This window comes from Silurus meridionalis, chromosome 22 (assembly GCF_014805685.1).
Source record: "Silurus meridionalis isolate SWU-2019-XX chromosome 22, ASM1480568v1, whole genome shotgun sequence".
Taxonomy (NCBI): domain Eukaryota; kingdom Metazoa; phylum Chordata; class Actinopteri; order Siluriformes; family Siluridae; genus Silurus; species Silurus meridionalis.
The window spans coordinates 9,624,834-9,643,959 of record NC_060905.1 but is presented as its reverse complement, the minus strand read 5'-3'; the positions used below and the strand labels follow the sequence as shown (position 1 = coordinate 9,643,959).

Sequence of the window (19,126 nt, the reverse complement as noted above, 5' to 3'; positions counted from 1 at the left end):
GATAGGAAAGATCAAACGTTTCAGTTTTGAGTTTCTATTCCTCGATCGTTTCAAAAGTTCAGAACAGAAGAACTTTGTCCACCATCTTTCGCATTTTGACATTTTGTAATATCATGGAACATTAGCTGTCAAATTTTCCAGAGGTCTTCAAATCATTTTCTCAAATGGTTCTCCTATCACAAGCACTCTTTCAGCTATCAAGGACTAGTCAAATATTTTTTTTAACCAAAAAAGACAAAAAAAAATGCTTTAAGGTAACAAAAACTCAGTTCGTGAAACCTAACAATTTCACATAACTACACATTAAAACTGAAAAGACACCTGCAATTAAGGTAAAATAGATTAGTTTATAGATATAGTGTCAATTCAGTGCTCATCTCACAGTAGAGGCAAATGTTATGTAAATAAATATTACCCGTCTATTTCCCTTAAATACTGAGCTTCTACTCCATGAACCATGCAGCTTTCACAGAGCCGGTTCTCATGCTGTCTCAGACACAGTCTAAGATAGTTGAGCAGATGAAAGATTAATTATATGCCTCACTCACTATTCTATTACTACACAACATTGCAACAACCACGAAAGCCATTTCCAAAAGTGTTCTCCTGTGTACCAGAGAGCGGCTTCATCCAGCCATGAAATGGCGGTGAGAAACAGCCCCTTTTCCTGTGTAATTCTCAAAAACAACACCACCACCACTCTTCTAGTGGTTGGCTATTACATGCAGTCTAATCAATACTTGAATCTGTTACAGCTTCCCAATTTCATGTGATAAACTGACTTTATGTAGACTTCACCAACCTAGAACTGATCGATTATACGCTGACTCCAACACACAATTTCTTGTTAATATATCTCGAAGGCTAGACATGTGGATCATGCTACAGTTACAAACAGTTTTTTCTTCTAGTGTAACACGTGGCCTTTTCTGATGATATGGTTTATATTATAAGATATATCCCACTGATTAAGCAAAGTCTGTTCAGTCAAGCAGTCCTGTGTGCTTCATAATGATGAAAGTAACAGTGTACGGCCATATCACACCACAGTGATGCCTCTGAAAATGTCTGCAGACAGTTAATAACAATTTCATGACAGAGTTCTATTTGACAGGCTTCACACATCCCTTTACCTCTGACAGGGTTCTCCTCTTGTTCCTTTTTTGTCATTCTTTAACAATACTGTTTCACACTTTAGATTTCTTCTTCCTTTTAAATTTTTTTTTCTCCAGAGGCATGACAAGCCATAGAAGACAAGCCAATCTTCAGGAAAGGACATCATCCATTATTTTCAAGGTTGATTTTCCTCTTTCCCCTTGTGACAAAACAACACACAGACCATTTTCCCAACACACTGTGATTCAGCAATACGTTCTCTCACTGTTCTTAGATCAGACACTGAACAGGTTCGATGTGCTGTCCATTAATAAATGGGAGTAGTTTTTTTCCAGAGCTTGCAATGACTGACCTTTTCACCTTAACCATATTTAGTTATTTTAATCCTGGTACACATGGAGGCTGCATTCATTTGAAGGGGTTAGAGTGTAGAGGAGTAGATGAGGTGGCATCTGCCACATTAAGACAGCTGGTCAGAGTCACAGTGTAGTTCAGATTAAGGGATGGACGAGTGTTTGCAGCAGAGGAGAAACATTGGGGGAACTTGGAACACAGATGACAAGCCCATAACATACAGTTCACATAACAGGAAGAGACATCAGACTTCGAGGAATAAACATGAGGCACAGATACTATACAGATGTGCAAAATATCTCTACACAGTCCATCTATAGCATAGAGAGGTCAAAGTCACAGAGAGAAATTTAAAGTAAGAAAAAAGAAAAGACGCAGAACTAGGAAAAAAGTTACCATTAGTCCTACTGCAGTGAAGAGAAGATCTAAAATGTGTGTCTAAACATTATGCTAGTCTGAAGAGCATAGCTAGCAGACTCTCTACAGGAAAAGGTAAAGTGCTACACTTGGTAAGATGACAAATAGTGAGTGGGCTAATTGGCCAATTAGTCTCTCACAGCCAATTGTCCTTTTAGCAGGAAGAATATTTGTGGTCCAATTCAAAGATGTTCCACAGGAGGAAAAGGGAAGAAATGTATTTAAGAGCTGGAATAGGAAGGGGGTGGGGTTAATAGGGTTGGAGAGGGCATAAGGGTAAAGGGCAAAAGGGACAGAAAAAAGGGTCCTTGGACACAAGAGCTTGATCCAGGGCTTGAGGCGACTCAGTTTGGGCTGGAAGGCTGGTGTGTGCTGCAGACACGTGAGAGGACGCTTGGAGGGTCACGTGGTGGCTGGTGGGTCTCTGGGACTGCTCAGGTTATGGAGAGCTCTCCAATGAGGCTGCAGAGAAGAAAAAGAGAGGGATTTAAGGAGGGAGGTTGAGAAAAATAGGAACGGAAGATAGAGCAAAAGGAGTAGACACAGGGAAAAGGTGAGGAAGTTAAATACAAAAGGGAATGAGGAGGAGGAAAAAAATGCAAGTGCAAAAGAGTGTGAGAGAAATGACATGAGGGACTGAGGGAGATTAGCAGAAGAAGGAAAAAGATTTAAAAATAAAATACAGTTTGAGGAAATGGAAAGAGGAAACAAACAGGCAGAGAAGTGAAAGTCTAATAGACAATCATCAAATATATAATAAACTAAAGCCAAAAATAAAGAAAGAACAGCAGAGAAGAGCACAAAAAAACATGCTTTATATGGCAGTTGCAGTGATAAATCCATAGGTCTATAGTTCAACACCTCACAAAACAGTGGCAATGAACCTGCCACCCCAATGATTCACCTGCACCGACACACAGAGTCACGAGTCATGACAAGACACATCTGACACTCAGCCGCATAACAAGTCTGGAACTGCCCAATAAGATAACACTACCTAGGTACATCTTTTAATCAAACGATAAAAGAACTTGGCATATTAAAAACAAAAGCAACTTATACACTCTACAGCAACATGCACTTGCCTGCTGGCTACACACAGAAAAACACAGCAAGCATTTGAAATCCATTAGCATGGAGTGTGCTGACAAGCTGTCAGAGCATCACAGGCCCTCCATCTCATGCAGAAGCACATGAGCAGGTGGTGCGAGCACATGAGCAGGCTGATTCGGAAGTTTTTTCAGGGTTCATCCTGAATCCTTGAATCAAGGTCAGGAATTTTCAGTTTCCTCACCAAAAGAAATGGCAACATGACAGCTACCATTTGCACGTACACACTACGGCATGTGGGAGGAAGCGTTGGGCTAAAAGCGGTAATGGAAAGTTTTCTGTTGGTAGGAAATAGAAAAAAAATAAAAATACTCCTTCATTCTTCCTGTCAGTAAAAGTTTTCAAATAGTCAGTCTCTGCAACTTCCTGACATTAAGAACCATGACTGGAAAAATTATTTCCACTGATTTCTTTCGAGCATACACACCCACTTAGACGGAAGACAAATTTCCTTCTCGATCCCTGTCAAGTGGGAGAAATGAAAGAAATTGTCCACTTCTCTTTGACTAACTCCTTCTAGCCAGAGGACACAATCCAGTCTCCTTTACCCCACTGACTCCATCCTCAAACAATGTGATTTACTCATAATGGAACACAGACACAGAGTCGGCGCTGCTCATGTGTTACACATTACACGCCTGCTTTTATATGATTCCTCTGAAAACAAAGGATATTTATCACTGTAACCTTCCTTTGACAAAATTTATAGGGCAATAAAATATGAAGAAGATAGAGGGTGAGATCTTTTTCTCTTTTTCCTGCACCATACTGGCTTCCCTCTGAGCCCCAGTGGAAATGATAGACTGGATTCAAATGAATTACAGATGAGCCGCCCTCAGAGAGAGAGAGAGAGAGATATGGACAGACAGAAAGAGAGAAAGAGAGAGAGAGAGACGAAATCCAGGAGAGCGCTCTAGTGAAAAAGCTGGAGGCTACCTATGCATTCCTAATTAGTTCGTACTTCTACCAGTAAATTCCAGCTCAGCCTCTGACTCTTTCAAGCCCAGTTCCTCTCTGCTGAATTCTTCCCAAAGCCCTAGGAGTTGCAGCATGGCTGACAGATTTGCCTTTGTAGTGGCTGAGCAGCTCACTGATTGGAAAGCTCACAAGTATTTTTGGTGGCGTTGATCCACTGTGACTTCTGGTTTGGCAAATGACCTGGGGCTGTGTTTGAGAACTCTGAAAGTGGAGAGGCTTGCCTCACTATTGGTGTATTATAGTTGAACAGGATGGTATGATGACCAACCCAGAAAAGATCAATTTTGCAGTATTTGCAGTATCACAATATCAACTAAAAAGCTGATGAGAAGAAAAAAAAATATCTAAAAATATTTCATACAGTTTATATATTGTATAACTATATATTAATCACAACATAATCACACATATTTATCGGTTCTAAATTTACCTTAAATGAATACTTTTTAACCCTAGTTTTTAATATTCTAATCAACATGAGCAAATACGGACACTTTCTGCAAATGTATGATTATTATTAGTGAAACAATACTTAACATAAAGCATGAAGACAAAATATTCTTGTAAATGTTTTTAAATAATTATGGTGTTTTAAATTGTATCATAAATCATCAGGACACCAAACAGAACTTTTGCTATGTTTCCACACGGACGGTTTAAATTGGCGGATGTGTGCATCATGCAAATGTTGGTGCTTGAATTGAGACATGGTGCAACAGTAAAACAAGGAGTTTTATTTTAAATTTTTTTCCCTATATCTGAGTAAAGAAAGGACGTCGTGAATAAATGTGTGTTGCGTTTTAGGTTTTAATTTTGCCTCGTTTATATTTGTTTATTTGTTTCTATTATTAATAAAAAATCTGAACAGGTCAAACAGAAATAAATAAATAATAAATCGAGTGTCGTTAAAATGAATTTGCATTAACGCCTTATTAACACGTTTATTTTGACAGCCCTAATATAGATAGCTACTATTTCTTTATAGAAAAGCTACTTTGCTTTTACCTTCTATCTTTAGCTTTCGTGAGCATTACATTTTTATAGAGTTTTGTTATAACCAAATGCAAATTAGCTGCACATGCCTGCTTATTTACAGGTACTTAACATTCATTACTACAGTATACACAAAAATACACCGAAGATCAACGTTCCTTGAACATCTTTAAATTTGCCTAAAGAAAATATTTTGTTTAATTTGGCACACTTACAAACTAAACAAACACACAAACAAATAAATGCCAATGAGTTAAAAAAAAAAAAAAATCAAGTACAGTGATTTCTTCAACACATTTCTGGTCCTTTATTATTGGTCCAAATTATTGTCCATGAATGATCACTCACTTCAACTACACTCCTATAATAGGCTGCACTATTTGTTCTACTTGAGGACAAAAATAAGACATTCATAGCATTGTGCTTTGTGTCACACCTCAGTTCCTCGCAGCATTGAAATCCGGCTGCCCATTTCCCATCAGTATACACATAAGGGGCATCTTTACACTTGGAACTTTTGATCTGCTTGTGTGCAGGTTTAAATAGGCCATCCTGTTCTCCTTTAAGTGCTTTCTTTCCCTTGCCCTGGATTCTGATAATAAACAAAAGAGTGAAGTTGTTCAAACAAAACAGCTCATCAGCATAGAACCCACAGAGGGTTTGTGAAGAGGTCTATTTAAGCAACCTTGTGACTCTCATCACTGATGCTTACACCATTTCCAGTCACTCCCTTTCCCCCTGCTTGCTCACTTCCTCTTAAGCTGGGATGCATATAGGGAAATGATGTGTATAAGAAATGTGAATAAAGGAAGCGGTATCTCTTGCGTCCGACCCCTGCGATCCCCCTGCCCCCTCACACTTTAGGAAGAGCCGCTAAATAAATCACCCAGTGTTGCACCAACAATCCTTCTAGTAAATTAAAGTATTTTCTCTAATGATTCTGAATAGGGAAAATGAACTAAATGAGTTTGTTTGACCCTTAAATATATTCAAGTTCATGTTCTTCTTATTAATAGTTTGAGAGTCACTTAGCTGAAAATACTCTATAACTATTATATTGTCCTCCGACTATGAAAATAGACTCTTTAACAGTGTAACACTTGAACTTTAATAATGTCAGTTTGTGAAATCGTTAACAAATAAATATGCACATTTTAGAACACCACAATTTTTTTCCAGTTTCTACTGAATTTAATTCAATTTAAAAAGTTTAGCCGAAATTATGGCATAGAACATATACAGTGGAACCCAAATACCAGATAACCCAGAACCCTTGACACTCCTGACCTCGATAGTTCGCGACTGTTCATTTGGAACTGGACTAAGTGTAACTCGCTAAAAATCGAATAGTTCGTGAAAAGCCGTAAGCGGCTCGAAAGTCCGGAGTAACTTTTCAAAACAGAGTTTCTACTAATAAATTACATAAAAATGTTTCAAAAACTATTTAATTATTGTATTATTCCTTTAAAGTAGTAAATAAAACATTAATGACAAATAATTTACAATTTTTGTTGAGTTTACAGTACTTGTACAATTCCTCTTGAAAAAGGAACCATCAAAAGGAGAGAGTCAAAACCTTGTGATTTTTTGTTACTCGCGTAGGGTATTAGAATGTAACCCCTGCGAGTATCGAGGTTGCACTGTATTTACATTTACTGCATTTAGCAGATGCCCTCTTCGAGAGGGACGTACAAAAGTGTGTTGAGTCTCTATCAATGAATAAATCAATGCTGGTAGATTACAACTTAAGATAAATCAATCTACAACTCTTTTTTTTTTTTTTTTTAACAAAGCAAACTTTGAAAGTGCTAATTTAAGTGTTTCAGGAGGATGTTGGTCTTCACCCGTCGATTGAAGATAGTCAGGGACTCTGCTGTTCTGACATCTAGGGGAAGTTCATTCCACCACCTCAGTGCCAGAACAGAGAAGAACCTTGAAGTATACTTACCTCTCATTCTGAGTCAAGCAACATATAAACAAATGGGCATGAAGAAATCATAGAATTGTTTTGTTTAATACAATTGTATACATTATTGATAGCCACCTTTTGCAAATGCATGTAACAGTCAAACACACTGGCCTTCTTTCTACAACTGAAATCAAATATTGTTCAAAAAGGTTTTATACAAAACTGTTGCAGAAGTGAGAAATATGAGATTTCACTTGTAGGATGCTTTGCTTTAAACCTTTTGTCTTATTCATGCCACCCAAGCCAAGTTTGGAGACTGTGCAGGCCAATCCATGATTTGAAGCCTACCATCTGGTTATTTTTGGTAGTTCTGACCTGGAAGTAGGTTTGCTGTTGGACGAACCCCTGACCAACTAGGTGTATACCCTAGGCTACTACATGGTGCTGCAAAATGCTGTGATGGCACTCTGTGCAGTTCGCTGACTCTGGATCAGAGGTGGGAAAATTACACACATCCTTCATTCAAGAAGAACTGCAGTTTTAAAAGACTGGTAAAAGTTGAAGTACTGACTACACTTTTTCACTCAAGTTAAAGTAAAGAAGTTTGGGCTTTGAAATGTACTTAAGTAAAAAGTAGTCATTACTACTACCTCTTTTAGTGTCATGCTGGTAACTGGACCTCACATCATAATATATTAATCAAAAGAATTTAAAATGTTGTCATCTAATGAATGTATTCAGGCTAAACAACCACCATATAGAACACAAGCAGAGAAAAGATGATGATGATCAGGTGATCAGGGATGTCTCTTTTCTCAGTCATGCTTACATCACTGACTCCCTCTGTCTCAGCCACATAACCCCGGACTTGTTGTTGCCTTCTGCCCTGCTCATTGTGAGCTTAATAAACTAGTCTACATCTGTGGTGTGTGAGAACCAGGAAATGATACACCAGTGGTGTATTGAAAAAGCAGCACAATGGGTTGATGTGCTGAAAACGGCGCACAATTCGAAGAAAAATATTTATCATGTCACCAAATAGATTAAAACTGAGGAAAGAGTCTGGTTTGGAAATGTAAGAAGTACAACGTACAGATATTTGTGTAAAAAAATGGAGAGTGAAAGTAAAAAGTAAGTGAAAAAAGATAAAGAAGTAAAGAACTGATACCAGAAAAATCTACTTAAGTACATTATCGAAGTATTTGTACTTCATTACTTGCCATCTCTGCTCTAGAACCAGCCACAGCATCAAGAAAAAAGACCACCAAGCTTCCCCTCCATATTTGACAGTTAGTGTCACACATAGATGGGCCATCATTTCTCCTACTCGAAGGCATAAAAAAACCTTGATTAATGAACCAAAGTTTTTATTTATCAGTCCATAAGTCCTTCCAGTGTTCAGGAGTCCAACAGAGGTGCTTCATTGCCTTTTTCTTATCTAACCCTATAAACCTGCAGCTCAAAGCTCAGCTCAAACTGAGACTTGCTTACTTTAACCAGTGTTAAGCTCTGCTTGAGACTGTTGTCCTGTGAGCCATCTATCACGCAAGCTGTTGACTCTCAAAAACGTCTGATACTGTTGTGGCTTTGGGTCTGCCAAACCTCTTCCTTTCAGAGTTTCCTTCAGTTTTCAAGTCCCCTTTGATTGTGTAGGAAACTGTACCCACCGACACGCTGACTTTCTTTGCAATTTTTCTAAAGAAAAGACCTGAACTTTTAAGGATTATAATAATCAGTCCGTCTTGAGTTAATTGCCTTTTTCTTGCCATTAGAAGAGCAATATGCAACTTCCTGCAGTACTGTACAATACTGTTTTGCTTAAAAGGATGTAGCAACACAGTCTGTTTCAACACTACTTTTATACAGATGGAGAATTTGAAAGTAATCAACAAAAGTTGGGACACCTGTAGAAATTGGTAGCATCGACTTTCAAGGTTTAATTTACTTTCCTTGCCACAGAACAGCTGTAAATCTTTAACCCATCTTCCCTAAAGAAAACACTTTTGTATAACTAACAGCCAACGCAAGATTACAGAATAAAAGTATACCTTCCCCAGCGTTCTATTGCCATGTCTATTCAGTTCATAATGCTGCTCATAAACAAAGCAGGGAGAGAGTGGTGCAGAGAAAGTGGGAAGAAAAAACAGCTAGAGCAAAGTGTTACATTTTCTGCTGTATAAATAGGTTTTAAAGAAATGGGCTTCATGATAAAACTGCAAGTGCGTGGTGCAACCTAATTTGCCATCTTCATTGTAAACACTAACAGAACAAAGAGAGAAGAATAAAACCTGACACTTAGGCAGTTTGGGATGACAGAAGCTGGAATCATCTCTGAGAGGGAGGAAACTTTCCTTTCGTGATTTATTGGTGCAGATCTGGCTGTAGTCAATGGTGCATGGAGCCAGGCTTTTGTGTGACACTGGTAAATACCTGCTCCCCATTGAAACAACACTCTCTTTTTCAAGATTAACTTGCAGCCAGTGATTAACAACACTCCATTAAACCCTATTAGGTGCCATTATTATAAATCTACAGCTTTTGCAGAGAGATTTAGAAATGTTTGCTGGGTTTCCTCTGGAGTGCTGGAGTATAGTATATATTGAGTAAATGTCCTGCATGCATCACTGTGCTGATTAATGCTGCATTCCAATTGGTCAAAAGTTGTTGACTAATTTTCTATAACAGCAGCCTAGACAGCAGCCAGCTGGAAGTTAATGTTAATGCACCATGTTATTCACTTTGATACATTAACGTTTCTATAGTGCAGGGACATTCCATAAAACAGATTAAAGAAGCAATACTCGTTTTTTATTTTAATTGGAAATATGTAGAATATGATTAAAATCAAAAACATTACTAACAACTGGAAAGCTGAATTACTGTCATGAATGTTTGCGTATGTTTATTGAATTTTACTAGTGAATATTTGTTTGTATTTACTGAATTTCTGTCATGAATGTTTGAATGAATTGATTGGTGTTTGGTCTTTCATTTTATAGACAAAATGTGTGCGTATAATGTGTAATTCTTAAATAAAAAAATAAAAATTGCAATTATCAACAAAATACTGTTATTTTAAAATAATAAATTTTTGCCATCATGCTCTTATTTTCTTTCAAAACCTAGTTGTGCTTCATTCCATACACAATTTCCAATGACACCTTACAAAATCTAATTTACAAATAAAATCTGTTATTATGCTCTTGCAGTATACTCTGGAAAGAAAAAGGGCATTAAGAGTAAGAATGCATGCAGGAATGGATAACAAGGAAAGTGGAAAGAGTGAGCACACAGACAAAGGGTGGATTGTATTCCCTAATGTTGTTCTGACTATAGACACTCTGCTGCTGCTCAGAGGACTACTGCATTTATATTTCAGTGTAAAAATAGCTCCCGTGATAATTTATTTAGCCTGAACAAGCCTGTCTGCATTGTGCTCCTGAAAAATGGCTCCCCTCACCCAGATCATGAGAACCTTCTGCATACCTTGTATTGCCTCACAGAATTATCTCTAGTTCGTTCGCTAATGACATTACGGCAAAAACACCACATTAGCAAAGCCGTGTAATGAACTGAGGTCGTGCCTCTTTTCTCAGTCGTTGTCGGTAGGAAAAAACCCTCTATGTTGATAAGGAAAATAATAACATTCACACTTTTGCAGAACTTCTTATTTGCCAGCAGCAATTACATTACACATTAATAAAAAACAAACAAAAAAAACAACAGTTCTCTCCGCTATGCAAGTGAGATTCTGTGGTGCAAAGTAGGATAAAGTGGCTTGAGCTAATCTGTGAGGTGCTGAAGCTCATTAGGCTTTCATCTCTGGTGAAAAACTCTCAAAAGAGCCCTAAAATGTGACAACTCTGCACTTTCAGTGGCAGCGATCCATGTCGGCCAGGAAATGGGTCCAGGAAGGAATCCTAATGTTTTGACTGCATGCCGTATCTCCATAACCTTGAGATTCATTGGTGAATAATGACTTTGCTCTGTGTGCTGGCATTGCTCTTATGGGGAAAAAAAGACATTGTTTTCTTATTCGGTGGACTCCCAAATTGCTGGCATTAAATTTTATATTCATTGACAAAGAATGCCAGTGCAGATGGTGCCCATAGTGAAATAAACGATGAAGTATGGAATATAAAAAGAGATAAAGAGCTTTACAAGATGAAAGTTTATTATCGAAGAAGTCTTATTTCAAGTTTCCTTGAACTTGTTATGAAACAACAAAAAAGGTTTTTCGACTTGATAATGCTTACAACGAAATTCTAAATGAATATAATCAGCAACCTTAATCATAACAGGATTTTTCTGGATTCAGGATTTTTCCATCCGTAAGCTGTACACATAAAACTGGGTCATGAATAAACGAGTAAAATAAATAAATAAATAAAAAGCAAAAGTCTTTGGGAAGCAACATCTATGAACATACCACAGTGTCTTAGGGGAAGTGAAGGTGAAATATTAATAACTAATCAAGTTTCTTTGGGGAAAGTAAGACAAAAATGTGCCAAGGTAAGCACATTGAAAAGATCAAATTGACCGGCTTTATGTCAAGAATACTGCACTGCGCTTTCCCTCCGGAGCAGTGCATGACCCAGGGGTTTGTGGGGAACGGAACTCTTAGGTCCTGTGATTAAATCAGAAACCAATTCATCAAATAACTAGACTGTGGGGAAAAGTAAAGGCTTGTCTAAGAGTGTGGGTGTTGGAATTTGGACTGAGTCATTTTGGCTGATTGTAAGAACACTCCTTCCTTAACTACCCCCACCCTATTTGGTTTGTTTTTCAGAGGCAGGAAATTCTACTTAAGTCTATATCTAATTATCCGGGCTCTGAGCAAGAAATGACTGCATTAATCAGAGCTAAACAAAGGAAATGAAAGGAAAACAAGCATCTGAAAAACAATAAAAATGTAAACATATGATCACATTTGGATTTAAATCTGTTGCTGTTTACAGTCTTTATACTTTAGATCATATATAACCAGAAGTACAGTATGTGGTCATCTGATCATCACACCCATATGTGGTTCTTCCCCAAACTGTTTAAACTGGAGTGGAAGAACCCAACAGTCTGCACAGAGCCCTGACCTCATCCACACCAAATACCTATGAGATTAACCAGAACACTGACTGCACCCCAGAACTCATCAATGCCTGATGTTACTAATTCTCTTTAAGATGAATGAAGAAAAAAAATCCCGACCATGCCCCAAAACCTAGTAGAAAGTCTTCCCAGAACAATAAAGCCTACTATAACAACAACATTTTAAACTAAATCTAAAATGAGATGTTAAACAAAATAGATATTGGTGTAATGGTCAGATGTTGAAATATTCTTGGCCAGAAAAGTGTATTCAAAAAGAAGAGAAGAATGTAGGCCATACGGTCCCAGAGCTCAAAATTGAAGTGGGATCGCAAACGTTTTGGACAGCCATCAGCACACATTAGTTACTGTGTACATTAGGAATCACATTAGCAACTGTCAACTATGTAGGTCGCATCATAAGAGTGTTTGCCAAGCAACTAAATAATAAATATTAATACCAAGAGGTGCATAGGGACTCTAAGGACCGAACGTCGCCATGACGACTTGCTTCCTTCCTTCTCTGAAATGTCGGCTGCTCATCATCTCCTATCAGCGGAAAAAAGTGTCAGCATCAGCCATGCGGCATCAACCGTGCGAGCACTCCATAAGGAGTTAGGGTCAAAAAAAGTTGTTAGGGAGGAATGATTGTGAAAATTGCATTGAAAATCTATAGAAGCAAAGTGTAAAAGACTGAGGCGTTATGTCATCAATGGAGGCTACTCAATAAAACATATTGTCTGATCAGACACACACTTGCCTCTGAATCTTGAAGCGATAAATCTTTACTGTTAGCCGAGCTCCTCCACATTCCTCCCTTCTTCCCACAACCATGGCTATATGAACTGTTGGCTCAGCAAACACAACACTGGAAAAATTACATATCTAATTGGAGGCAAGGAGGATTAAGGCTACAGTAAAAATGATGAGTCACTTACAGACCAAATGTCTGCTAAACAAAGACACAAAGTGAGAAAAGAAAAAGGTACAATGAAAGCGAGAAGAATAGTGAGAGAGAGAGAGAGAGAGAGAGAGAGAGAGAGAGAGAGAGAGAGAGAGAGCATGAAGGAAGTGTCCTTGTTATCTTTTACAATTAAAAAACTGCTCAGAGTCCTGGGAGAGCTCAATATAGCGGTGATCGAATGTGAAAACAATTTTCCCTTTACACGTCTACAATGACTGTTCCGTTCGTGGGAAGCAGGAACTTGCCGATGTTTCTCACTTTAGCTTTAACCAAAGATGAGGAGGGGGGGAAGCACACAAAAGGGAAATGAGTCAGTTGTGTTTAATCGCTCTTCAAAAAGAAATCCAACATGCAGCAACAAACAAGGCCAACAAATAAGCCAATTCATTCATGGGATTTGAATCCCTCTTTCCTAACACAGCTAACCACACAAGACAACAGACGCGGGCAAGCCAGGAGATGCAGGCTTGCAGAGCTGGTAAATCAGCCATGCTCATCTAACCCTGGCACACCCTCTCTCTCTCTCTCTCTCTCTCTCTCTCTCTCTATCTTTCCCTCGCTCTCTCTAATCAGCCCTGACACAAAGCATACTGCACTGTACTGCACAGCAGACCAAGCCCATTAGGTCCAGCACACACCACACACACACACACACACACACACACACACACACACACACACACACACACACACGAAAAACAATTCAACACTGTGGAAAGTAAATCAATGGAAAATATTAGGTTTGAAGCCTGAATGCTAGCATGTGGTCGTATGTATGTGAACTGTGTCAGCATGTGCGTGTGCTGCATTTTGATCCCGATACGATTTATATCATTTGTCATCATCCACTTTTCACCATCGGTCTCTGTAGTCTTTTTACCTTGACTGCATCCGAATAAGGCGAGGACAGGTTTTCACAGTGCGTAAGATGAAAAAAACTCGCAAGATTTCAATCTTTTTTGGAGGGAGGAGAAAATGAGCTGGTCTTCCTGGCTCAAACGCACAGTGACAAAACACAATTCCTAGCGTGTCATGGAACCAGAGCAAATCACTAAGTGGTATTTCTTGTTAATACATTGTTTTAATTAAATATTAATTTACCTTTTTAATCATGATGGCACAGAGGTACAGCTCCAGGGTCCTGTGTTCAAACCCAAATCCCCCGCAAATGTTAAATGTTCCTCCTTTTTCTGGACAGCTCATTACTGAACATCTTCATAACCTTCATTGGCAGAGGTCCCACCTATTGGACTTACAAACTTCTGAGTTATTTCATTAACAGGGCAGCAGGACAGCTGCTGACAAAACAAACACTTGGTTGGATGATACCCAGAACCCCATTGTTCACATGGGTTTGTTCACGGAAGATGGGCTTGTCTGGACTCGTCGCTCTTGACAGATCTTTTTTGTCCAGGCTTCTGTAATTGTAGCCACTGCCGGAGATCTTAATCAAGGTTTTTCGTGAGGATGGAAGAAGCTGCCGCAACAAGCGTTTAAGAAACATTTTTTCTGTTCTCAGACCAATGCAGAGTGTTACGGCAAACCATCTTCTGGCCAACCTGTAATTAAAGTGCCACTTCAGGCCACTGCTGAGTGTAACTGAGTGAAACTTCACATAAGAGTATTGCAATCTCGCCACAGACCAAATGTCTCTTGACATTTATAGCCAGTGGCTGGTGCTAAGCGGTTGCTTATTTGTCTGTGCTACCAATGAATCTTTTAGATTTACACAAACCAAATAATTGTACAGAGGCGTCTTGTAAACGTGTGGGCTTCACAAAAAAACTTTGACAAATTCAATCAGATTAAAACAAAAACTTTCTTCCCCTTGATTTCTCTCTCAACAGATTGTTCTTGCTATTCCCTTGAGAGCACAATTCCTTAGGGGGCTTTATGTTGTTCTTGTGTTTTCTTTCCTCAGTCAGAGTTTATCCAAACCATCATAAAGTTTATGAGATTGCCACTTACCACAGTAGGAAGATTTGGGAAAAAAAGTCAACTCTGCCTCAAGCATTATGAATGATGTGTTTGGAAAATGAGCCTAGTATAAAACATAACTTATGTACTTTGTGGGGAATACAACAGTGTGCACACAAGCATTCTTCATTTCAACACAGGTTCTTTCTAACATGGTCACATTGATCTTCAAATGCAGATATTTTTCGACAGGGTATTTAATCTGAATATTTAGTCTGAATGGTCTAAGGCAACCTTTTTTACACCACAGACGGGTTTAATGTCGGACAATATTTTCATGCTTTTAAGGTGTGGTGGATAAATACAAAATAAAATTATATGACCGGCATAAAAACTGGTATTTTCTAAATATAATAATAATCGTGAATCCACTGTGTTGTTTTTTGATCATTCTGCTAACTTGGGGGTTTGAATTTAGCGGTAATGTATCATGTGTTAGCGGCCAGAGCAGCCCCTTTAATGTAGGTAAAACATGTGACCGAGGCATCATGACATGCATCAAGAGTGAGTCACAGACAGATGTGGTGAAGAAAATCCGGGAGTTTTCCAAAATATAAAATAGTTCAGAATCAGATAATAAATAAAATGGAAATAATGTAAGTTATGTATTCTTTCTGTGCGGCCCGGAACCAATTAACCCACTGGTCTAAGGCATTCAGGATACTATCTTAGGGACACTTCAGACAAACAAAAAAACAGTGACTAAAAATTCAATAATAGGTATAGTTATGGTGTAGTGTTGCTACATTACAATTTATTGTGAGCTCAAGCTACTACCTCTGTTAGATTTTTGCTGTTGGGTTCTCCACGTGTCTACGTGGGCTTCTTTTAAGATTTTTGAACCTCCCAAAAACAGGTTAGTAGGTATGAATGAGTGTGTCCTTACTGTAGGTTTGCATGGGGTTAATTTAGGGTATATTCCCAAGCAAACCAAAGGAATTTTTATCAACAACAAGGAAAAACTTTTATTCGTTTGAAAACTAAAGGTTCTAGTGTTTTATCAACTTTACATTTCTTTCGAATTATTGGTTTACTAAAATCTCTTCTTCTGCTGAAATCAAACAATAACTCTGCATCTCCAAAACACAGCAGCACTTTTATTGGGGACTGGGTGCGTCCAATAACTCTAATGAGAACATTTATTACACCGTGTAAACCTTATAAATGAATTCACTGAATTCAGTGGGGTTACATCTGATATGTAACTTTGTGCTTGCAAATAATAATTTTTGAAACACTTTGCAAATCTTACTTACACCACTCACATGAATGGGTCTATAGGAATATATCAGTGCACGGACAAGCGCCTTTTCCGCACCTTCTATGCTTCTGATATGAATTTTCTGGCTTTTTAACCATCAGTGATTGGGGACAGATAAAAAGTCATCTTCATCATCTGTCTTTGTCTTCTATATCTCCACTGTTTTTTCTACATCAGTGCCAGCTCAGCAAGTCCTCTCATGAAGCATTGCCTACTTTCTTCTAGTCTGCAAGAGACCATGTGGCTTCACACATCCCAGGGTGTTGATTTTTTTTCCTGCTTAAAGGTCATTTACTGATGCCTGCATTTATATTCTAAACCAGCCCGTGAAAATAAACAGCCAGCTCCAGCAAACCGATTGAGACAATGAGATTGCTTATAGCATTCAGCATAAATTACCTCTGTGCCAATCACAGCCCTGTTCTGTGGTCAACAACTCAGAACAACACTATATGGACAAAAGTTCTTCCTCAAACGGTTACCACAATGTTAGAGGCACAAAATTGTATAGGATGTCTTTGAATGTGGTAGAATTAATTTTCCCATCACTTCAACTATGAGACCCAAACCTGTTCCAGCATGACAATGTCACTGTAAACAAAGCAAGCTTCATGAAGATATGGTTTACATGGGATGGTGTAGAAGATCTTGAGTGGCCTGCTGTAGAGCTCTGACCTCAAACCTACTGAATGTCTACTGAATTAGAACTCACACTGCACCTCAGGCCTCCTCACCGAACATCAGTACCTGACTTTACTTAAAAATGTGCTGATGGAGAAAGAGTGGAGGTTATTATAATGACAAACTTTTGTTATAGTGTATGATCAACTGGTGCATTCTTTTTTATAAAACTCATAATGAATGAGGTATAAAGGAAGCTGTTTTTATATCAGGAAAACCTCATTTCCAGAATGTGACAAAGTTTTTTATCATCAGAGAATAAGAGTAATCCATCAAAGGAAGAGTCACTAAGCTGTGGGAATACGGACCCTGCAATGTATTTTTGCTATACTTCAGTGACTCCAGATATCAAAACATGATCCAATGCAGTTTCTTTCGCAGAGCTTCTTTTTCAGTTTATGCGATCACAGGCATTTAGGTAAATTATTTAACTGAAGGCATCTCATCAAACCAGAAATTAGCTTCAAGGTTAAAGAGGGTAAATCTGAATTTTCACTAGTTTTCTTCTTGTCTTATTAGAGAAGTAACAAGATGACTTGTTACCAAAAAGGTTGTCAAACAAAACATAACCACTATGTCTTACTTTTTAGTAAGCTTTAAAACTTTAGTTGAATTATTGATTGAAAATCCATGACCCGCTCACACATTGTACATTTAGTACAAACACCACTGTTTGTCACTTAAATGTAGTTACTAATGAGGGAATCACCAGCATGCTTTAATGGCATTCTGGCTGAGTGCTTGAAAAGGTAAATTTCATCAAACCAGTTGTATGTGTGATTTACTATATGTTCATCCTGAAAGTTTGAACTGTCTTTAAGAGAGGACAGTGAGCAAGGTTGCCATTTGAATGCAGTTAATCCCCTCTGATGCAAAAGGCTAATGGGGGTTAACAAGAATGCCGGCTCCCAGTGCAAAGGCGACACTCCAACCCCAGCTGTAAACAGTCATAATGAAAGCCATGTCAGAATTGTTCTGGTCACACTCACATACACCCACTTTTTAATTGCTTTTGCATGTGACAAGGGCTGACAAAAGGGATCAAAGCGCCTCTTTCTTTTCCCCCACCACCACCACCATTTCCAATACGTCCATGTGCCCCTATAACCATGTCCCACCCTCTAGGCAAAGGTAATTATTCACTGAAACCTATGTCACGGCAAAGCGCAAACTAGAATAGAATAGAAGAAAGAGCTAGGGTAAACACTACCCACAGTCTGCATACTGAGCAAGACTTATTCAAATCTAAGCATCTATAGAAAAGACTATTGGGCAAGTAAACATGCAAAAACATACGCACACACGATCCCCGTAAAAAGCAGCAATTCCACATACTAGAGCAAAAATAACCTGTTTAAATGCCTAGGTCTAGCACATGAATGCCTTCAGCATCTGCTGGTGATTTAGTTGCAGATTTTTTTATTTTTACACGTTCAGGCCTCAAAGGAGATCATAAAAGTAACCATTTCCCATGTCTCGGCTTATCATCAAATCGTTGCATTTATTATTACATTCCAGAAGACCCCTAACATGGCCTTTTACTACCTTCCAAAAAAACAAACAAACAAAAAAACCCCCAACAATGCCAACATAGATTTTTTTTAAAAGTATAAGAAATAAACACCAAGCAATAAAACACAATTTTTTTTACTGATCTTTGTGGCAAGTCTAAATCTGTAGGTTGCAGATTCACAGTTTGAGTGGAAACACATTGATTCTCAGAAAGTATGTTTTTTTTTTCTTTTCCATGAAGGATTTTTCACCATTGTGTATTTTATGATTATGGCTATAAATAAAAATGATACATTAAAATATGGACTACAACTTTTCTCCTTATTACAAATTTTCACCTGCACATTATTAAACCAACTGTACTGACTGAGATGTTAAAGGTGTTTGCTGGGGTTTTGTGGCTTTTCCCACTTGAGTGTTTAATAATGTAATAAAATTGTTAAATTCCCCTTTTTCCTCACTTTATAATTTAAAGCATGCACATTTGAGTGGGAATACTAGTTGCTCATATTTTACAAAAACCGTCTTCTTACCCATCATTTTAAGACGAGCCATAAAGAAAATGGCAAGCCAACCACACGTTATACCTTTCAAGGTTCCAAATGCCATAAAACTGCTCTGTGTGTTCAATAAACCAACTTTGACATTTATGGTATGTGAGCACACTTTAAAAAAAAAAAAAAAAAAAAAAAAAGAAAAAAAAAAAAAAAAAAAGCGTATTTTAAATATATATCCTTGTTCAGGGTCTGTGAGCAGCTAGGGCACCTTA

At 38.1% G+C, this 19,126-nt stretch overlaps 1 protein-coding gene across 1 annotated transcript in view; it reads right to left on the bottom strand.

The window, feature by feature from the left end:
- Positions 1-1,482: 1,482 nt before the first annotated feature.
- The window catches only part of samd12 (sterile alpha motif domain containing 12), an 87,817-nt gene continuing 70,173 nt past the window's right edge, over positions 1,483-19,126 (bottom strand). Inside the window, exon 5 of the mRNA XM_046834382.1 lies at positions 1,483-2,349. Within this exon, the coding sequence (XP_046690338.1) occupies positions 2,327-2,349 (23 nt within the window). The 3' untranslated portion in view covers positions 1,483-2,326. The remainder of the gene's footprint in view (positions 2,350-19,126) is intronic.